This window comes from Heterodontus francisci, chromosome 13 (genome assembly GCF_036365525.1).
Source record: "Heterodontus francisci isolate sHetFra1 chromosome 13, sHetFra1.hap1, whole genome shotgun sequence".
NCBI classification, from domain to species: Eukaryota; Metazoa; Chordata; class Chondrichthyes; order Heterodontiformes; family Heterodontidae; genus Heterodontus; species Heterodontus francisci.
In genome coordinates this window covers 51,874,682-51,897,976 of record NC_090383.1, presented here as the reverse complement: position 1 = coordinate 51,897,976, position 23,295 = coordinate 51,874,682, and the positions used below count along the sequence as shown (strand labels likewise).

The 23,295-nt window shown below is 41.5% G+C and overlaps 1 protein-coding gene across 3 annotated transcripts in view; it reads left to right on the top strand.

Annotated features, from left to right (window-relative positions):
* The window catches only part of cnksr3 (cnksr family member 3), a 160,411-nt gene that overhangs the window by 132,172 nt on the left and 4,944 nt on the right, over window positions 1-23,295 (top strand). For all 3 annotated transcript variants that reach the window (XM_068044817.1, XM_068044815.1, XM_068044816.1), the window contains 4 exons: window positions 2,178-2,246; window positions 8,795-8,941; window positions 9,639-9,763; window positions 16,461-16,666. In XM_068044817.1, coding sequence (XP_067900918.1) covers window positions 2,178-2,246; window positions 8,795-8,941; window positions 9,639-9,763; window positions 16,461-16,666 — 547 coding nt within the window. The remainder of the gene's footprint in view (window positions 1-2,177; window positions 2,247-8,794; window positions 8,942-9,638; window positions 9,764-16,460; window positions 16,667-23,295) is intronic.

Below are 23,295 nucleotides of genomic sequence, written 5' to 3'. Positions count from 1 at the left end.
TATTTGTATTATGAGTTTAACCCCTTGGTGTTTTATTTTTCAAATAAACAGGCAAAGATTTTCTTGTAGGTTTTAAAAACAGAATATCAATTGTTTACTGATCATACGCCTTATCCTGCAATTCTCGCAAATGCATCCACTGTCACTTTTAGTGGTGGGGGTGGAAGCGGTAAAAACGGTCACGATAAACTTGTTGAAATCTCTTGGGAAATCAAGTTCTAGATGGATGCAGGCCTGAGATGAGTGTAGATTTCTCTTGATTGAAGTTTCTGATGAAGACAGTGAGTTACTTCTAGCTCTCACTGCTGTATAATGTAGGTGTCTGATTCTGCGGGCAGGGCATCTGCTTTCTGGCTTGGCTGAAACGCAAGCTGTTAGATGTTTCTTCTCTCCTGAATGAGTGTCTCTCGTGTTATGTTAGCACAGAAGAGCAGTTTGTTTGGCCCCTCAAGTGCAATTGTTGCGTATATGGCTTTCTCTTTTGGGTGTTCAATATCAGCATCAATTATTCTTAGATTAGCTATTGTAATTAGTTTAATATTTTTTTATCTGCCTGTTTGACATGAACGGAGGAAGAAGGTGGGTCTGCTGGCTGAACCCTCTGTGGAATTCTTTTAAGTGCTGTTTCAGTTTATTCCTGTGGATGGAGGTGATTTTGTGTTGCAGTGATGCTTCTGTCTTTGCCTGTTAACCTGTACAATTTGCACCTTTTCTGCTCATGATTTTTACCCAGATGTTCTTGCTGAGCCAGGAATGTTTTTCTGCTCTTACTGCAGAATTTGAAACCATGTACAGGTTTTGTTGTAATTGATCCCTCTGGTTCTTGCCCAAGAGGAAGACTGTAACCCAGTAACATTGCTGCAAAAGCTAGCTTCTTTTAAAGCTTCACATCGCAGCAGTGACTGCTTCTGGGCTGTATGTTAAACAACTGGTTTAATGTACTTGGCAATCTCTAGGTTTTCTAATTGGATAAATATCCTGGGTTTTCAATTTTTATTTGAACATTGTCTCTTTTAATAAATCTTTTACTAAATGCTATTTAATCAATGTTTGTAATGTTTTGTATTGTTTGAACTTTTAGGATTTCTAGCTGAAAGTGAATGGTATGGAGAATGGGAACTTTTTAGCTTACAAAGGAGAGAGAAAAATTTTACGCACCCACTTATAATTATTTTTTGAGGGTGTTCCCTTTTTTTTCTGACCCCTAGCCAAAGATAATATCCACAGGTGTACTTTCCATTATAGAGGTATTGGATGGCAGTCATGAGCATGAGCCCTGGCTTTTCATTGTGCCTTCCATGCTCCCCCTGCCATCAGATCCCTTCTCACCACTGGGGCACTTATTCCAATTGCAGCACCTTTACCAGCTGAGATAATTTAAAATAGCACAGGCTGGAGATTAAACCAGGGACCTTTTCATCTATATGCTTCAGATCCACTCTTACAGTGCATGTGGCTGTTGGGCCTCAAGCTAGCCTGTCTTTGTTTGATCCTTTTTCCATTATCTGGTGCAGGCTGGGTGCTGCTGCTAGGCCTCGCCATCACTGCTTTAAATTTATTGCAAAAATGATGGCATTGGTGGAAATGAAATGAAGCTCTGAATTGGTCTGTAGGCTCATAAGCTATGTATTGCAATTGAAAAGCTTTTGAGCAAATAGCTGACTTCTTTTGCCATCAAAATGACAATGAAGCTATTTGAGGGATCAGAGCTTATTCAATATCTTTGAATTGTCAGATTTTATTAAGGTTTTAAACGTTCTAACAGAAAATGGTCTGTTCTGAAATTGAACATTTGTAAAGGCTATCTGGTTACATAATTATAGAATGATGTGACTTAAACTATTCTCTACAGCAATCATTTTTGTCTGGTACCAATGAGCCTCAAATGTATGCCATGTAACTAGTGGCTTGACACAGAATGGGCATTAATAGAATAAAGTCTGAACTGTTAACATCTGGTTAGCATCCATTGTCTTCAAAGCTGTACTGGGATATACACATGTTAATAATTGTGAAGAACTGAACTGAAAATCAATGAAGTTAAGGGGATTTGTGAAAATTCTGGCATGTTGACAGTGCATGTAATTTGTGTGGTATAGGAGTAACCTCGCTGCATCAAGGTGTCAATGGTGAACAGGTGTGTTTTCTTTCTAATTTTTCACTTCTCTGTTTTGCAGTCTCCTGCTGACAGATCGCGAAAGATTCATGCCGGAGATGAGGTGATTCAGGTGAATCAGCAGACTGTGGTAAGTACTGAGTAGATGACAGAAACATTTATTTAGACCCATTGAAACTGATAACAGCTGAATGGCTCCACATTTAAGTTTACCCTTGCAGTGTCAGTTTATCATTTGATCTGAAGGATACTGTGCTGTCTGAATAATTCATGGTTCTAATGTTTGCAGTATTAGTTTTTCTATCTGGATAGCATTAGTATACAGTGAATAAGGCCCAAAACACAGATCTCCATTTGATTTCAGAAAGAGTTGTGTGAAATTCTAGTCTCACCAGAGCATATCTTTTATACAACGGGTGACCTCGAGTAACCTGTGAGCTCTGTACCATCCTACAGATTTTGTTCGTTATACAGATCTTTGGAATAAACAATGATCGGCTTTATGCGGAATGTATTGTTTTCTCGCGGAGAGAGGCAAATCAAATATTGGTAGAGACCAGGGTGCTTGTGTCCCTTCCACTGGTGCAGGAGGACAGCACTGGGTTGCTCAATCTTTTGTTTACTCTCAGTGGTGCAGGAAATTTCCCCATTGAACTTCAGGCAGCCTGAACATGCCATGTTTTGCATTACAGGCACAAACTTGCATTCTGCCACTATCGGCTTAACAGATATCTTACAAAAAAGAGCAATTGTTCCTGCCAACATGGTGGTCAAATATAGTGCCTAATGTATTGAACCATATTGATCCGGATGATCCAATGTTGAATTGCTGACTGATTTTTTTTTTAATTCTTCCATGGGATGTGGGCATTTGTTGCCCATCCCTAATTACACTTAAGAAGGTGGTGGCGCGCTACCTTCTTGAACTATTCCAGTCCATGTGGTGTCAGTGCACCCACAGTTCTGTTAGGAAGGGAGTTGCAGGTTTTTGACCCAGCGACAGTGAAGGAACGGTGATATAGCTCCAAGTCAGAATGGTGTGTGACTTGGAGGAAAACCTGCAGGTGATGGTGTTCCCATGTGTCTGCTGCCCTTGTCCTTCTGGTTGGTAGAGGTTGCGGGTTTGGGAGATGCTATCAAAGAAGGCTTGCTGAGTTGCTGCAGTACATCTTGTACATGGTACTCACTACTGCCACTGTGCACCAGTGGTGAAGGGTTTAAGGTGATAGATGGGGTGCCGATCAATTGGGCTGCTTTGTCCTGGATGGTGTTGAGCTTCCTGAGTGATGTTGGAGCTGCACTCATCCAGGCAAGTGGAGAGTATTCCATTACACTCCTGACTTGTGCTTTGTAGATAAGGAACAGGCTTTGGGGAGTCAGGATTTGAGCTACTTGCCACAGAATTCCCAGCTTCTGACCTGCTCTTGTAATCACATTATTTATATGGCTGGTCCAGTTAAGTTTCTGGTCAATGGTTATCTCCAGGGTGTTGTTAGTGGGGGATTCAGCAATGATAATGCCATTGAACATCAAGGGGAGATGGTTGTTTCTCTCTTGGAGATGGTCATTGCTCTACACTTGTGTGGCGTGAATGTTACTTGCCAGTGAATAGCCCAGGCTTGAATGTTGACCAGGTCCTACTGCATTTGGGCACAGACTGCTTCAGTATCTGAGGAGTCGCTGTCATTCATACTACCATTTTGGAGCTGAATGCCTTAACTAGTGCCCTCTCTTAACCTTGCACAGCTGAGCAAGCATTCAGCAGCAGGAAGGACCCCCACCAGTGCAACATAAGGGATCATCAACTGCTTTCAGGCTAGTTACTGATTGAATTCTACTGGCTGCTTGGTATTTTCCAGAGGAGTTTAAAGTTGCTAAAATCTGTAGGGTGTGGTGTGGGATGTGCTGAAGGACTTTATTTTGGCTTCAAGGATTCAGCACAATCCACTTTCTCCCAGGCATGGGTGCAGTAAAATGCGTCTCCCTTGAACCACAGCATGATGGAGAATGAGAAGATGTGACAAAGCAGGACAAGCTGCTGGAAGACCAAAAAGGAAGGGAGGTGGGTGAAGAAGGACTTTCAGGAGGAAGCCATATTTGCCCAGAGTGTTCAGGGAGCAATTCTCTACCTGAACCTCAGCGATGAACAAACATGAGATGTTTCCTCCTCACTAAGGATGTCCTTGCTGAAATCTGCCACCTGTTGCAGCCGCAACTGCAACCTTAGAGCTGGGCAGGAATGGTATTACCAGTGACTAAAGGTGCCTGTGTTCGTGACCTTTTCTGCATCTGCCTCCTTCCAGGAGCTGGCAATTATTTGTGGTAACTCATGCTGTGGTAACTCATTGCATAAGGGAGGTCATCGAGGCTCTGTATTCATGGAAACCTGATTATGTTTCACTCACGCTCGTGCCAGAGTGAACGAGGTGGCTTCCTGAGGATTGTAGGCTTCCCCATAGTGCAGGGTGCCATTGACTGCATATACATCACTTTACTGGTGCTGCATGTCAATTCTTGAGATGTACCACAACTGAAAGGGATTTCATTCCCTCAATGTCCAGCTAGTGTGTGACCATACCCAGCCAAGCATGCAGGTCAATGCCTGCTATCCTGGCAGTAGTCATGATGCCTTCATTCTGTGGCAGTCTGCTGTGCCATCTACATTTGAGCCACCACAGCAAACCAGAGGATGGCTTCTGGACAACAAGGGCTGTTCTTTGAAGACATGGCTGATGAGTCCAGTGCACAACCCACATGGGCAGCATGCATAAAACAAAATCTATGCTGGCACACAGAATGTGATGGGGCAGACAATTTTGGGTGCTTAAAGAATGCTTCTGCTTCCTGTACTGACCTGTATTACTCAGCAAAGCCCATGTTGAGGTGCATGGTGGTCTGCTGCATCCTGCACAGTCTTGGTATCACCAGCGTACAGCCCTCACCACCAACAGTACACCAACCTGCTGAGGAAGGGAGGAGGCAGCCAACAGAGCTCCTTTCTGGCTGGGCTATCCGTGATCGACACATCCAACTATGATGCTAGTAAACGTAACCCAGTTCCCCACTCACCAACAGTCCCACACATTACCTTCCGCTGTTAATATCACAATGTCTGCTTGACCAAAATGCAAAAATAAAAGTCACCACAAAATAAGCATTCCAAATCAAATCTATAAATCAAACCATGCCTTATTGTATTCAAATGTCGACTAATCTGTCAGCTCTGGCTCATTTGATAACACTTTCTCCTCTGAGTTAGAAGTTTGTGCATTTGAGTCCGATTCCAGGACTTGAGCACAAAAATCGTGGCTGACACTCCAGTGCAGTACTGAGGGAGTGCTGGACTGTTGAAAGTGCCATCTTTCAGGTAAGATGTTCAACTGAGGCACCATCTGCCTCCCCATATCAGAGGATAGGGGGGGAAAAGCCGGCATAGGTTTAGAGTTGGATGATCAGCTATGATCATAATGAATGGCGGAGCAGGCTCGAAGGGCTGAATGGCCTACTCCTCCTATTTTCTATGTTTCTCAGGCGGATGTAAAAAATCCCATGGCGCTCTTTCAAACAAGAGCAGGGGAGTTATCCCCAGTGTCCTAGCCAATATTTATCCCTCAGTCAACATCACAAAGAAACAGATTATCACATTGCTGTTTCTGGAAGCTTGCTGTGCTACATTTCCTACATTACACCAGTGATTACACTTCAAGAAATACTTTGTTAGCTGTAAACTGCTTTGGGACTTACTTGGTTGTGAAAGGTGCTATTTATCTGTCTGTCTGTCTTTAATTACCTTTGTGCATGTCTTCCGTGTGCCTTTGTCTGTCCTAGTGCTCATATACAGTGCTACCCAAGTGGCTGCTGCATGGCTGGCAAAAGCCTGCTGACTTTCAGTGGAGGAGAATGCAGATATCCTTGGAGGATGACCTGTAGCAGCTCTGACCCTTGAAGGTCTAGCTTCAGATTGCATGGGCAACAGTAGTTTGGACTGGTTGACCTACTGGCAACAGTAAGGGCACTGGCAGATTTGCAGAGTAGCAGCAGTGGGAGGACAAATGCTGCCATTCTGAATTAAGACAGCAGGTTTGTGCTTCACAGAGCCACTACTGCTCCCCCGGGCTGGTGTCTCAGCAGACCTAGTAACATGTTGGAGCACAGATTGCTGGACTGCTGCGTTATCCTGCAAGCCCCTTTGAACACTGGTATCCACAGCTATGATGGCAGCAGTTTGAGCCTGCACTGCAGCAAACTGAGCTTGCATGAAAGCAGTCTGATCTTGTGTGGCAACAACCTGATCTTGTATGACTTTAGTCTGAGCTTTCACTGCAGCACCCAGATGTTGGGCGGCTTCTGTTTGTATTGCAATTGACGCTGAGACATGAACCATCAGTCAGTGCATTGGCTTGGGTTCACAAGTGTGGTAATGGAGTGGGCCACTTTTCATGCTGGAGAGGACAGATTCCAAATTCTGCACAAAGGGCTCTGCCAAGTTGGTGCTGGCTCCTTCATGTTCCTTGCCATTGACTGCAGGCTTCCCAAGGCACCAAGCATTTAATTGCACATACCCATCAGGCTTCTTTTAGAGATACAGCACTGAAACAGGCCCTTCGGCCCACCGAGTCTGTGCCGACCATCAACCACCCATTTATACTAATCCTACACTAATCCCATATTCCTACCACATCCCCACCTGTCCCTATATTTCCCTACCACCTACCTATACTAGGGGCAATTTATAATGGCCAATTAACCTATCAACCTGCAAGTCTTTGGCATGTGGGAGGAAACCGGAGCACCCGGAGGAAACCCGCGCAGACACAGAGAGAACTTGCAAACTCCACGCAGGCAGTACCCAGAATTGAACCCGGGTCGCTGGAGCTGTGAGGCTGCAGTGCTAACCACTGCGCCACTGTAGGCTGTTCCTTCGAAATCCTCATCAGAGTCCTTTAGCAGCAGAGCTTGTCTGTGAATTGGCTTGTTCCCTTGTCCCCTACCCTGACTGCAGCTCATGTGACCTGCCCCTCACCACGTGCCAATCCTGCCTCTAAGCTATCGTGCAGTTTCAACACCTGAACTGGTGAAACTGCAAGCATGAAGCGAATGATAGCATTTCTTCCTGCTTTTCTACCACTCCTTGACCAGGTTGCAGTTCTTGTGTGTCTGAAAGGAGAAAGGCTGGGGCTGTGGTCAGGAGAGGAGGGGAAAGCAGGTGGCACATGCTTGTACCTTGTGCAGCTTGTAAATCAGAAGAGATTGTGGGATGAGGGGTCAGTGGAATGTGAGCAGGAGGATTAAGTATGAGCACACTGAAACCTTTGATGCTTTCAGCCCCTTCACTGGCCATGGCCTCAGTCATACCCACTTCTATGATAGCACCCACCACACTAGTAGAATATTGAGAATGCAAATAGCGTTGAATCTGTAGCACATAAACAGGCCATTCAAACCAGCTGATGTGTGTTGGTGTTTGTACTCGACATAAATTTCCTTCCTATCCCTGTATCCCTCTATTCCCTTCTCATGGACACATCAAGACCCCCTTCCCCACCCGCCTGCCCCCAGCCCTACGCCAAAAAAGTAACCGCTCCATGTGGCAGCAAAGTCCACTTTCCACATAAAATCCTCCTAAATCTGATCTCTTCATGGCTCTTTCATATTTTTGCACCTCGTTCCAGATTTAATCACAAGTAAAACCAATTTCTCCACTTCCTCCCAGTCTCTGAAATTTCCCTTAACTCCTACCTTCTATTTCTGTTTTAAAGCTATATTTTAATTAATTCTGCTACCTGCCCCTAACTTCAAACACCCTGACCTTTGTCATCAGTCCTATTGTGGTACTTTATTTGCAGCCCTTCTTAAAGCCAATGCATATCATATCCACAGCATTGCCCTCATCTATGCTTTGTCATTTCTTCAATAAAAATATTTAAAAAGTGACAAAAATGTTTAAATGCTTCCTCAGAATTGACTGTTATTGAACATTCTGCTATATTTTGAGCATTGATGAAATTTACAAAATTGCTCATTCACTGACCTATCTTATTGCAATACAAATCAACTTGTTTCATAATCTCTATTGAAGCATTTTGTTTCCGAAGACTATATTAACAGCTGAAATAAAATGAGGTATTGAGTTGCAACCTTGATGAGTTCATAATTTGTAAATGTAATTTAAGAACATGGCATGAGCAAAGCAACTTCTGGAATTATTTGTAGTGCTCTCTGGTACCATAGGAACTAAGGTTTACAAATAGGACTTTGTATTTTAACCTTTTAACATTCTTTCTGAAACTTACGGGTGAAGCAGATTCATCCCAGAATATCTGCAAGGACTTTGTGTGACAGCACTTCAAAATGCTACTGAACTAAAAGCTTTTTTTCATTGGGCACTTAATTGGGGTTCAGGTTATTTCTTGCTTCCTTTTTAATTTTGTCATAAAAAGTAATACCAGGAACGGGTTGAAATAGGGCGCATAAGTTTCCAATAATTTCATGCAACACTTTTTAAAATATCTATATATATATCTGTGCCATCCAGTTTTTGATAAAGTAATACATTTCATGTTTTTGCATAATAGGTCTAAGTGTTAAAATGTTTAGAAAATTGACATCTATTGAACCAATTTAAAGCAACTCAAAATTGTTTGGTAACTTAGATCTGGTTCTACTGTATGTTCAAAGGTTGGATGGCAGTTGAAAAATCTTGTTGGAAAACTTCGTGAAGACCCTGCAGGTGTGGTGCTTTTGTTGAAAAAACGGCCAGCACACACATGCAACTTTACCCCTGCGCCTCTGAAGAACATGCGCTGGAAACCACCAGCTGTGCAGGTAATAAAGGCACTGCTTAGAGCATGGTAGTATTTACAGGTGCTTGTTCTTGATATTGTGCTATCTCACAAGATCAGTTAAGTGATGGTCTAAGTCATCAATTGCATTGCTAATTGTGGGGCCCTGCTGTACACAAATTGGCTGCTGCATTTCCTACATTACACCAATGGTCATACTTCAAATGTAGTTCATTTAGCTGTGAAGTGATTTGGGACATCCTAGAGTCACTATAAGTACAAGTTTGTTCTTTCTTTGAGCTTGGGAAGGTTTATGTCTAATTAAGAAAGATGCTACAGCAACATGAAGCTCTTTTTTTTAAAAAAAAAAGTAGCATTTCTAGAACTGATCTTTTAGGGAAATGCATAGTTTGATTTTTAGACCAAGAGTACAGTGTGGACAAACATTTTATGGTTAAAGTCAATCTAATTTAAAATTATAATCGACAACAACTTTCAGAAATCTTGCATTGTTCTGAAGAAAAAGCAAATGTTTAAAGCTGTCCAACAGATGTGGAGGAAGTTGTGAAATATTTTCTGCCCTTGGCTGTCATCCAGTCAGGAACTTACGTGGAATAAGCTCCATGGTATTGATCTCATTTGACCATACTCCCTTATATCTCACTTCCCTCTCCTAACCGCACATAAAACAAGTCTTGTCTTTAAATAGTTTACCACTGCTTTATTTTTTCTCCGTCCAGACCAGCCCTTCACAAACCGCAACTCCGTCAACAGCTAGCACGATGGAGATGTCGCAAAAGAAGGAAAAACCTGCTATTAAGGATCTGTACATCCCACCACCACCAGCTGTTCCATATACTCCACGGTAGGAAAAACCCATGAAATCACAGAACAAAAGGCTTCTTGTATTATTCAAGCTGGCACATAAAACTGTAATGGGGCTACACGGAGAGAATAAACATTTTGCATTTGAGGCTGAATGTTAGTGGTAAATTTGGAATAACCATGAGAAACTATACATGAGTACTAACCTCAATGTTTCTACAGTCAGGTGCTACCAATTAACAATTTGGAAACCTAATCCTCACTTTTTATCATGGTTAAAAAATGCTTGTGACTCAATCAGGGATAAAAACCTGACCTGGATTTGAACTTGATCCTTTCCTCCTTTTACAGTAGAGTGTAAACAAGAATGGAAAGTTCTCTTGGATAAAATTTATCCTGTAGCCCCAGCCTGGTGATTTAGTGCAGTAATGAATAAGAACACAATACCATGGCTTGAAAAGACCTCTTTCATTCTTGTACAAAAGATGTGTTAGATAATTTTAAAATGGCAGCTTGAAGGCAAAGTAGGAGTCTTATATTAGTTTTTGTTTTCCTGTCCTCCCTCGTTGCTTTCTCCTCTTCACTGGGTAAATATTACACTTGATGTGATATTCAATTCATATGCATACTTTATTAATGGAACTTTTAAGTCAGTCACTGAGGAGTGTTTGGTCCCAATCTCACCAACGCCTCCAAAGCATGATTTGGGCTTCTTGGGGATATGATAGTGGTGATGTAGTTATATTACAATACATGCTGCACAAAACAGTCTACTTAAATGCTTTAACCTAGAAATGATTTCAACCAGGGGAATAGCTTTGTTAACATTTTTAAATATTTTCTTGTGACACTTCTAACTTCATCCTTTGGGACTCCAACTGCAGAAAATTAGGTTTACACTGTAATCTGCAATTTGGGCCCTGTTAATGAAGTTGGACTATAAACTCTGGTGATATGCCTTGATCTGAAGTAGGGACCAGTTCTGGGACAGGAGGGACCTGCTCAGGATGAATAGGTTGTACCTCAACAGAGCTGGAACCAATGTCCTCATGGGGAAGTTAACTCGTGCTGTTGAGGGTTTACACTAGTTTGGCAGAGGGAGGGGAACCAGGATGAAACATTAGAGAGAAGATATAAGCTGCACAGTGGACTGGGCGAAGCAAATAGCATTAGAGTAAAGAATAGTTCAGAAATGGGGTAGGGGAAGGGGGCGCTGATGTCAGATGGGGGAATAAATGAAAGGCAGTCTAAGATGGGTTCAGTGTGTATTTGGGTAAATGTGTGTAGTATTAAAATAAGGTTGGTGAGCTGCAGGCACAAGTCGCCACATGAGACTATGATACAGCATCAATAATAGAGACCTGGCTTAAATAGGGGAGGAATCGGAACTTAATATTCCAGGCCACAAGTTATTTACAAAAGATAGGGAAGGAAAGAAAGGACAGGTGGCAGGAGTGATCAAAAAAACTATACACTGGAGAGTAATGATGGTGCAGAGGTCCGAATACAATCTATTTGGTTCGAATTAAAGAACAATAGAGCGATTACACTATTGGGTGTATACTATAGGCCATCAAAGAGTGGGAAGAAGATAGAGGCACAAATTTGCAGACAAAATTACAAAAAGATGCAAGAACGTTATAATAATGCTAGACTTCAATTATCCTCATATAGACTAGGGTAGTAACAGTGTGAAAAGAAAAGATGGGATGGTACACTTCAATTATTCTTATATAGACTGGGAAAGTTAGAGTGTAAAGGGCAAAGATGGGTAGCAATTCCTGAAATGTGTACAAGAGAACTTTCTTCAGTATGTTTCCAGCCCAATGCTGAAGGAATCAGTGCTGAATCATGCTTCATGGAGCATTTGGTGAGCAGTGATCATAATATCAGGTTTAGAATAGTTATGGAAAAGGACAGGGAAGAATCAAGCATAAAAGTACTTAACTGGAGGAGGGCTAATTTCAGTGAGTTGAAAAGGGATCTGACCCAGGTGGATTGAAATCAAAAATTGATGGGCTAAACAGCAATTGAACAATGGGAGGCCTTCAAAGAGGAGATTGTTCAGTTACAGAGAAGACTCATTCCCAAGAGGGTGAAAGGAAGGGCAACCAAAGCTAGAACTCCCTGGACGGCCAAAGATACAGAGATTAAAATAAAATATATAAAGGAGGCTTGTGACAAATGTAATGCTCATAATGCAGCAGAAAACCAAACTGAATACAGAAAGTACAGAGAAGGTCTAAAAAAGGAAATGAGTGTCAGTGTATGAGAATAGATAAGTGGGTAACATAAAAGGAATCTCCAAAAGGTTTTATAAAAAGAAATAGTAAAAAGGGAGTCAAAGGAAGGGTGGGGCCAATTAGCGACCAAAAAGCAGTTGTTCTTGTGGAGGTAGAGGGGGTCATGGCTGAGGTCCTAGATGAGAATTTTGCATCTGTCCTGCCTAGAGAAGAGGATGCTGCCAATGTAGCAGTAATGGAGGAGGGCATAGCAATATTGGATAGGATAAAAAGAGGAACTACAAGAATGGTTGGTAGTACTCAAAATAGAAAAGTTCCCTAATCTGGGGGATGCGACCTAGGTTACTGAGAAAAGCAAGGTTGGAAATAGCAGAGCCTCTTGCCACAATCTTCCAATCCTCCATGAATGTGAGGTGGTGCAAATGTTACACCCTTTTTCAAAAAAGGGGAGAATGATAAACCCAGCAATTACAGGCCAGTCAATCTAACATTAGTGATAGAGAAACGTTTAGACACAATAATCCCAAACAATACTAATTGGCACTTGGAAAAATATGGACTAATAAATGAAAGCACCAATTTTTTATAAACTAAATCCTGTTGGACTAAATTGATTGTGTCTTTGAAGTAACTAAGAGGGATGATGTACAAATTGACTTTCAAAAGGCACTTTATCAAGTACCACATAATAGACATGTTAGCAAAATTAAAGCCTGTGAGAGTAAAGGGACAATGGTTATGGATATGAAATTGGCTAAGGACAGAAAGCAGCAAGAAGTGTTGAATGGTTGTTTCTCAGACTGGAGGGAAATATACAGTGGTGTATACATACAAATAACTTGAACTTGGCTATACGGGGCATAATTTGCAAGTTTTCAGATATCACAAAACTCAAATGTTGTAAACAATGAGGAGAATATTAACAGACTAAGGAAGATATAAACCGGTGAAATGAGCAGGCACATGGAAGATTAAATTCAGTGTAGCAAATTGTGAAGTAGTATATTTGGTAGTAAGAACGAGGAGAGGTGATCTGAATTAAATGGTACAATTTTAGAGTGGGTGCAGGAACAGAGAAGCCTGGGGGTGTATATGCACAAACCTTTGTATGTGGCTGGACAAGTTGAGAAGGCTTTTTTAAAAAAAAACACATGGGATCCTTGGCTTTATTAAGAGGAATGGAGTACAAAAGCAAGGAAGTTACATTAAACCTTTATTAAACACTGGTTCGGTCTCAGCTCGATTTTTGTGTTCAGTTCTGGGAATCATGCCTTAGGAATGATGTCAAGGTCTTGGAGAGGGTGCAGTGGAGATTTACTAGAATGGTACTAGGGGTGAGAGACCAGTTATGTGGAGAGGTTGAAGAAGCTATGGCTGTTCTCCTTTTAAAGAAGTAAAGGTTAAGTAGAGATTTGGTAGAGGTGTTGAAAATCATGATTGGTTTAAATTGAGTAAATGAGGAGAAATTGCATCCAGTGGCAGAAGGTTCAGTAACCCAAGGGCACAGATTTAAGGTGATTGGCAAAAGAACCAGCAACAACATGAAGTGTTTTTTTTGTGCAGTGAGTTGTTGTGATCTGGAATGCACTGCCTGAAAGAGTGGTGGAAACAGATTCAATAGCAAGGGGAATCGGATAAATACTTGAAGGGAAAATGTTTACACGGCTATGGGGAATGAGCAGGAGTGTGGGAATAATTGGATTGCCCCATCAAAGAGCAAGCACAGGCATGATGGACCAAATGGTGGCCTCCTGTGCTGTATCATGCTTTGATTCCATGTTCCCTGCTTGCAACACTATCTTGACTATTGCCATGAAATGTGAATTGCTTTGTGATCATGTTAAAGATGGTGTGTGAACCAAGCGATAGAAAGTTGTAAATTTGTTTCTTGGTCTATGCTATGTCTTCACCCTTCTGACAGTGAAAGTGCAATGTTGGTCTTGGCATCCTCAGTCAAAAGAGTGAACAAAAAATTGACTAAAGATTAATTTTCTCTCTTCCTTCACCTTCTCCCCAATTCCCATTGAAATGTATGTATGGGTGTGGAGTGCGGACAAGACAAGCACAGCTATGAGACCCTATTTCATTGTTTAAAATCTCGTGGTAAAACTACTTGGGGGATACACAAAGGGTTGCCATGGCCATTGAATCATAAACCATATTTGCTGCATTCACGGGGGGTTGAGGGCAGTGGGGTAGGTGCAGGAAGGAAGAAATGATTTGTTTATAATGTGCAACCCTCTTTGTATCTGTCAGTTAAAGAGCACAAGTTAACTTTTAGGGACCAAATTTCTACCTTCATAGGCTTTTCTCAAGAAGACTCCCAGTGAATTACCAATCTGGTGTGAATTTGAAGTTCAAAACACTACTGATTCTGATAAGTGAATTATCTGTCTAAAACTCTTTACCTTTAGGCAACTCTAGCACAAGCATGCCAGAGTCACTCTTGTGTCTCCAGCAGAGAATACAGTTTGTCAATTGCCTGTATAGGCTGGTTTCTATGGGAGAGATGTATTGAGTTACATGAGTTACATATCTTGTAATGAAGCCTCAGGCCAACAAGCAAGATGATACTTTGTGCAATTACCTGTGTGGACTACCAGTTACTCAACTCTGAAAATTGGGATTTCTGTCCGGTTTTGTGGATGAAGATTTGTTTTTTAAGGCGTAAACCATGAATGAGAATGGGACAGAGATTCCAATTCAGTCCGGTCCTGTAGGATAGAACAAAAAATAAAATTGTGTGATCTCTCAACATCTGTGCAGTTATAAGATGGGAGGAGATGTCCTTTTTGATAGTAACATTGTGTGTTATTGTAAATATTACTCAAAACTGTAATAAGTGTTACAGTAAAGCTGTACATTGCTTCCTGTATAGTCAGATTTTTTTCAATTAATTCAAAGATTCATGGTATTTTCATGAAATGTTTAACAAATCCATTCAAATCAGTGCAGAATGGGAATTTTAAAAACCTCTGCTTGGCACTTTAAATTGTTATTGGCACCTCTGTGATTTGTTTCAGCAATGTGCGCTTGTATAGTGCCTTCAATTAGGAAATATTACAAGTGTTCTCGTGGGAAATTGGGTGTGGCGTGGGTGGTAATTTTCAATTAACTGGTGTTGCAGGCTGGGCCCATTTATAGAAACTGCTCAATATTCCTTTCCATTCATGGCATCAGGTGTTTTTTTTTAGAACTGGTGCTCAGCTGCAATGCCAGTTTTAACACTCCAGCTGTAAATTGAAAATTACCCCCAGAGCAGGAATTGGGATAAGAGTTAAGGCGTGTTAAGGAAAATCTTTCACCATTACAGCTGTAAAAGAACAGAAAATCACCAACTCTGGCAAAATTTTAGACACAGTAAGCTATAACCAGTTGGTTTATGGGTATAATTGTCATAAAACTGTCTCAGAACTAGTGACATTCTGTCAGCTGACTGCTTTGTTTAATAATGCTGATTGGCTAAATTAAATATTACCTGATATAACATCTCTTTCTAATTTGAGGACAATTCGTTTTCACCCAGAGGGTTGTGGGGGGTCTGGAACTCACTGCCTTGAAAGGATGTTAGGCACAGAAGCTCACATTGCTTTAAAAACAAAATTGGATACACACTTGAAGTGCTGTAACCTACAGGACAAGTGGGATTAGACTGTATAGCTCTTCTTCAGCTGGAACAGATAACGAATGTCTTCCTTCTGTGCTATAAATGTTCTATGTTTCTAATTTTGATTAGAGCACACTTTTAGCAAAATGTATACCGACCGGCTTTATAGGTTTATAAAACAAGTCATAATTGATGCACGGCAGGTAATCTTTCATTTTAATCGGACAAATTTAATGTGGCTCCTTGGTCTAATTTGACCACCCCCACCCCCACCATCCCAAACCCCCTGACAGGATAAGTAATTAAAATCAATCTGTTTTAAAATTGCCAGTTTATCTGTCACTATGCTTTAGGTTTCTGAGGACAGGGACTTTCCCACAAGTTTCGTTTCAGTAGTTTTCAACTATTGATGCAGTCTGGGGACACCCCCTGCCCTAACTCCTGAAAAATGGTGTCTATTACCCAAAGGAAAACAGTACTACTGTGGCAAAAGTGTTCTTATTGCCACATAAGCGCATTTGTGAAATTTAATTTTAAACAAATACTAAATACAATATTCTTGGTACGCTGCTCATAACATGCACTATACCAGCCCTCAACAGACAGATATCTGGTGATCTTGCACGCAGCAGTTTGTAAACCTATGTCTTAATCTGAATCTCGAATCTGAAGATTGTGGGTTCAAACACAATGGCTGCTGTGTTTACCTTCACCAGAGTAATTACAAAATGTTATTTGTTGTGTATAAAGTACTTGTGATTTCTGGGAGCTGCAATCAGGTACAATTATAAATGCAACTAATCGTGCCCTTTTGTTTCAGGATTTCTTTATAGATCATGGATCCAAAAAGATTATCAAATAAGTTAATGCTTTCTCCCAACATTCAGGAATGACCAAGGTGACCTGGATTATGAGGAGGTCAGCAAGCATGGACTGATCAGGCCTGTACCAAAGGGTTCAGAGTCGCCCAATTCTTTCCTTGATCAAGAATACCAGAGACGACGGTTCACCATTGCAGAATATGATCAGTTGCCCCCATATGCATTTGAAGTGCCTAAACCCACCAGAATGCGGGACAAGACGCAGTTATATGGTTTGTTTCTCTATTGTGCCTTCTGAAATTAAATGTATGATGTTCCCCCCCCCCCCCCCCCCGCCACAGCCGCCCCCCAAAACATTGGTTAGAGTTTCCCAATACATTGGAGGTAGATGTTGCTGACTATCTTTGTGTTCAGCAGTGCTATTAAAGGTTGGCATCATCTGCACAGGCTGTCTTCAACAAAATCTTCAATGATAGGGTTCAGTTAATATCTTAAATCACCAGCAGCAAAGCTTAAAGACTGGCTTTCTTTTAATGTGTGAGAAAGGAGCTTGATGGGTGTATGGCAGTGGATGTGCTCTGTTTGGATTTCCATAAGGCCTGTGAGGCCGTCCCTTGGAAAGACTGATGCTGAAAATAAAGAAAGCAGGTGTCATGTGAAAAAAAAGATATGTGATAGTTTGACAGAACACAGAGGGTAGTGGCACAGGGATTGTCATTAGCCTGGAAGAATGTTACCAGCAGGGGTTGGGCGGGGAGCTTGGAGGATGTTCTCAAGGGTCGTTTTGGGATCTCTTTTGTTTAATATCCTTTTATAAATGATCTGGAGCTAGGAGTCATGAGCCGTCATGACTAAATTTGCAAATGATACAAAGCAAACGAAGGTGGAAACCTCCAAAGCTGAACAGAACAGGAAAATTTGAATATACTTGGACAGACTATTGGCAGATGAAACTCAATGTAGAGAAATGCGACGTGCATCACATGGGAACAAAAAATACAGGAAGAGGCTTAATTAAAGTTTTTTAAATGGGCTTAAGGCCAGAAAACAGCGAGTCGTGGTAAATGGTTGTTTTTCAGTCTGCAGGATGGTAGGCAGTGGTGTTCCCCAAGGGTCAGTGCTGAGACCACTGCTTTTTCTGATTTATATAAATGACTTGGATATTGGAGTACAGAGTAAAATTTCGAAATTTGCCAATGATGCCAAATTTGGAGGTGCGGTAGACAGTGAGGATGGTACCTATCGACTGTAACAAGACATAGGCTAACAGATTGGGCAGACATGTGGCAGATAGAACTTAATACGGAGACGTGAGAGGTGATGCATTTTGAAAGAAGGAATAGGGTAAGGCAATATAGACTTAACGGCACAATTCTGAAGAATGTACAGGGACAGAGGGACTTGGGGGTTCATGTATTCATGTGCATAGATTTTCAAAGGTGGCAGGATGTATTGAGAGAGTAGTTTGCAAAGAATAGGGGTTCTTGGACTTCATAAATAGAGGTATTGAATACAAAGGCAGGGAATTTATGTTGAACATGCATAAAGCTCTGGTTAGGCCACAACTGGAGCATTGCATCTAGTTCTGGTCACCATACTTTAGGAAAGATGTGAAAATCCTTGAGAGGGTACAGAGGAGATTTACAAGAATGCTTCCAAGGATGAGGGATTTTAGCTGCAAGGTTAGGTTGCAGAAGCTGGGGCAGTTCTTACTGGAACAAAGGAGATTGAGGCAAGATTTGATAAAGGTATACAAGATTTTGACAGGTTTATATAAGGTAGAGAGAGCAAAGGTGTTCCCATTAGCTGATTGTATAAGGTCTAGGGGACACAGATTTAAGGTTTTGGATAAGAGATGCAGGGGAATGTGAGGAAGAACTTTTAGCAAGTGGTAATGACCTGGACTTGCTGCCGATGAGGGTGGTGGGATCAGAGACAATAAATGATTTCAAAGGGAAATTGGTTGGGCATTTGAGGGAAATAAACTTGCAGAGCTACGGGGATAGAGTGGGGGAGTAGGACTGATCGGATTGCTCTACAGAGAGCCAGCAAGGACTTGATGGACCGAATGGCCTCCCTCTCTGCCGTAATGACTCTGACTCGAATTAGTAAGAAAATAACGCACATAGAAAATAAGAGATCCGTGTGTTCCTGTTTGACAATAAATTTAAGCTATCATAACAATACTTGGCACCAATGAGTAAAACAAATTAGATGTTGGAATATATTAAAGGTCAGATTTGAGCCAAATTACTGAAGGAATCATGCTGCTTTTCATTGGTGCAATCGCACTTTGCATACCGTCTACTGTTCTGGTCACGACAGTACAAAAAGGATATTGCAGCTATTGAAAGGATACAGAGGAAAACAACTAAAATGATAAAGGGATTGGAGCAATTATGTAAATTGGACATTTTCTCACTGGAAAAGAAAAGATTGAGAGGTGATGTGATTGCTGTTTTTAGGTTTCTAAACAGGCATGATAATGTAGACCATACTGAGCTATTTCACCTTATCCAGAACAGTAAAACCAGAGGATGTGGTCTGCACACGTCGTGGGATAAATTCAAATATCAGTGGAAAGAATGGCCCTGATTTTTAAGATGAGGGAGCACATTTGCAGAGGTGGGGGGTGGGGGTGGTGGGTGGCGGAGGATGGGTGGTTGCTATTGGATGGACCACCAACTGGTAAAGTTTAAGGTTTGGTTGGGGTTGGATTGGCATTCAGGAGGAAGGGAAGGAGAGAGGGAGGACCAGGATAGATCGTGCATAGGAGGGAGCATTGGCCAGTGGGAGCATTGCTGGTCCACAAGCAATTATGGTTAAGGCTGTTTCCGGCTGCACCTGCCTCCCTTTAACTTGTGGGTTTCCCCAACCTAGGGAAACCTATGAAGGAGATGTTAATTTCAAATTGCTGTCAAAATGTCAGGAGCAGAACCTTGTTTAAATAGCCTAATTAAGGACCTGCCTCTCCAGAGAGGGTTACTTGGACACCCTGATATCCACTGTGGTTAAAACAGAAACCGCGCCTGTGTGGCAGATTGGGGTCGAGTTATAGCAAATTTGACAATTTAACCAACCCTCACTCAGCCCCCTCCTCCTTTGTAAGCGCTGTAGGATGTCACTAGCAGAGTAGATAAAGGGGAACCAGTAGATGTTGTATACCTGGATTTCAAAAATGCATTCAATAAGGTGCCACACAAAAGGTTAATAAGCAAGATAAGGGCTCATGGTGTGGGGGGTAATATGGATAGATGATTGGTTAACGGACAGGAAGCAATGAGTGGGCATAAACGGGAAATGTTCAATTTGGCAGGCAGTGAATAGTGGAGTGCCGCAAGGATCAGTGCTGGGGTCTCAGCTATTTACAATCTATATTAATGACTTGGGTGACGAGATGAAGAATATAGTAATGCATCTAAGTTTGTTGATACAAAGGTAGGTGGAAAGGTAAGCTGTGGGGAGGGCACAGAGAGGCTGCAAAGAGATGGAGACAGGTTAAGTGAGTGGGCAATAAGATGGCAGATGGAGTATAACGAGGGAAGCGTGAAGTTACTCGCTTTGTTTGTAAGCATAGAAAAGCAGAATATTTTTTAAAAGGTGTGAAACTTGTAAGTGTTGATGTTCAAAGAGACTTGGGTGTGCTTGTACAAGAACATAAAGTTAACATGCAGGTTCAGCAAACAATTAAGCCTTCTAAATTCCATGGAATATGACCCTAATTTGTGCATCTCTTCATAATTTAACCTTTGGAGTCTAGGTATCATTCTGGTAAATCTACGTGGGTATGGTAGCATAGTGGTTGCTATTGTTATGTTATCTAGAAGCTGGGACTAATCTGAAGAAGCATTCAAATCCCACCACAGCATTCCGTACAAAAACAGGGAAGTTATGCTGAACCTTTATAAATTTCTGTTTAAACCACAACTGGAGTTCCAATTCTGGTCACCATGCTTCAGGAAGGATGTGAGGGTCCTTGAGAGGGCGCAGAGGAGATTTACCAGAATTGTTTCCAGGGATGAGGGATTTTATTTACGAGGTTAGGTTGGAAAAGCTGCAATTGCTCTCAGAGCAAAGGAGATTGAGGGGAGATGTAGTAGAAGTGTACAAGATTGTGACAGGCTTGGATAAGTTAGACAAGGAAAAACTGTTCCCATTAACTAATGGTGTGAGGACTAGGGGACACAGATTGAAGGTTTTGGGCAAGAGGCATATGAGGAAGAACTTTTTTATGCAGCGGATGGTAATGACCTGGAACTTGCTGCCCACAAGAGTGTTGAAAGCGGACACAATCGATGTCTACAAAAGAAAATTGAATGGCCACTTGGAGGTAAACTTTCAGGGTTGTGGGGTTCGAGTGGGACTGACTGGATAGCTCTGTGGAGGGCCAGCATGGACTCGATGGGCCGAATGACCTCCTTCTGGGCTGTAAATGACTCGAATTAAATAAATCTGGAATAAAAAGCTAGTACCTGTAACATTGCTCATGAAACTACCAGGTAACCATTAAAAACCCATCTGGTTCGCTTATGTCCTTTAGGAAAGGAAATCTGCCATCCTTACCTGGACTGGGGCTATATGAGATGCCAGAACCAAAGCAATGTGGTTAATTCTTAACTCCTCTGAAATGGTCCAGTAAGCCACTTGGTTGCATTCAAGAAAGCAGCTCACCATCACCTTCTCAAGGTCAATTATGGGTGGGAAAAAAATGCAAGCCTTACCAGCAAGGAAATACAACTCCCTCCCAGGCTAATATATCCTTCCTTAGGTGCCCAAGGCTGCTCACAGTACTCCAGCTGTGCTCTAACCAAGGTTTTGTATAGCGGAAGAATGACGTCTGCCCCCTTGTATTTAGATATAAAGATCAGCATCCCATTAGCTTTTTAGATTGTTTCCTGTACCTGTTCATGACGTTTTAACGATGTATGCACCTGCACCCCCAAGTTGTCTTGGACTTCCACTGTTTAGAGTTTTTCACTGTTTAAGAAATACCCTGTTTTTTTTAAAGTCCAAAGTACGTGACCTCACATTTGCTAACATTGAAATCTATTTGCCACAGTTTTGCTCATTCACTTTATTTATTAATATCTCTTGTAATTTTATGCTTTTATTTCTGGGTCTTTTTTTAGATTGGATTGATTTGATAGATTGATTGCTATGATTAGTGAGCACCTCCATTATCTTTGTATCATGCAGCGACTAGGCCGGTAGATGGCAAACTAGATGGAGTTTGGTCTTTTTTGGTCCAGTAATTCCTATGTTTCTATTGCTGTTATCTAAACCTTGATAAATTATTCATGATTACTCTGTGGTATCTGCTTATATATTGCACATTTGTATTGGAGGATGTGGTGGTATTTAATCAGTTTTTAAAGGAGTGGGAGTCAGCTTTTCAAAGATTCAAAAATTGCATGCGAAACTATGATCACCCGAGATAAGTAATCAGGCAATACAAAAGCAAAATACTGTAGATGCTGGAAATCTGAATTAAGAAAGGAAAATGGTTTCCAGTTTATTGGTTTCCAGTTTATTGGTTTCCAGTAACGATATGACTGACAATGCCACATATCTGGCATATGCCAATCAAATAAATCTTAAGCAAGCAAAAAAAAATTGGAGAAAAGATGTATCCCCCCCAATCTCATGGTTCTGATAAGTGCAGAGACTTGCACTTTGTTTTGGGAGGTCAATGCTATTAAAATTGTGTGCCAACCTTGCAACATGAAGCTACACAGTCTTGTTCTATGGCTACAGTAAAAGCTAGTAACCTCTTTATTTATTTAGAGATACAGCACTGAAACAGGCCCACCGAGTCTGTGCCGACCATCAACTCCCCCCATTTATACTAATCCTACATTAATCCCATATTCCTACCACATCCCTACCTTCCCTCAATTCTCCTACCACCTACCAATGCTAGGGGAAATTTATAATGGCCAATTTACCTATCAACCTGCAAGTCTTTGGCTGTGGGAGGAAACCGGAGCACCCGGCGGCAACCCACGTGGTCACAGAGAGAAATTGCAAACTCCGCATAGGCAGTACCCAGAATTGAACCTGGGTCGCTGGAGCTGTGAGGCTGCGGTGCTAACCACTGCGCCACTGTGCCGCTCTTGTTTTAACAGCTCATCTTTTGGATGTCAGCCTTGGCTCAGTTGGTATAACTCACCCTTGTTGAGTCAGAAGATTGTGGGTTCAAGTCTCTTGAAATTGAGCACAAAAATCTAGGCTGTCAGGTGGACATAAAAGATCCCATAGTACTATTTTAAAGAAGAGCAGGGGGTTATCCCTGCTATCCTGGCTAATATTTATCCCTCAATCAACGTCACAAAAAGAACAGGTTATCTGGTTATTATCACATTGCTGTTGTGGGAGCTTGCTGTGTGCAAATTGATTGTCGTGTTTCCTACATTACAACAGTAACTACATTTCAAAAGTATTTAATTGACTATGAAGCTTTGGGATGTCCTGAGGCCATGAAAAACGCTATATAGATGCAAGTCTCTTTCTTTCTTGCGATATTGAACCAAGGACCCATCTGTCCCCTCTGATGGATTTAAATGATCTCATGGCATTAATTCGAAGCGCAGGAGAGTTCTCCCCAGTGTCCTAGCCAATATTTATCCCTCAACCAAAATCACAAAAACAGATTATCCTGTCAATTATTTCATTACTATTCACGGGACCTTGCTGTGCTAAAATTGGCTGTTGCATTACAACACTGACTGCACTCCAAATGTATTTTATTGGCTATAAAGCACTTTGGAACATCCTGAAGTTGTGAAAGGTGCTATAAATGTAAGCCTGCCTTTCTTTAGTAATTAATGTTTTTTAAACTCTGATTCTAATAAAGTGTGCGGTACCTCAGTAGCTGAACACTTGCCAAAATGGAAGATAAGAA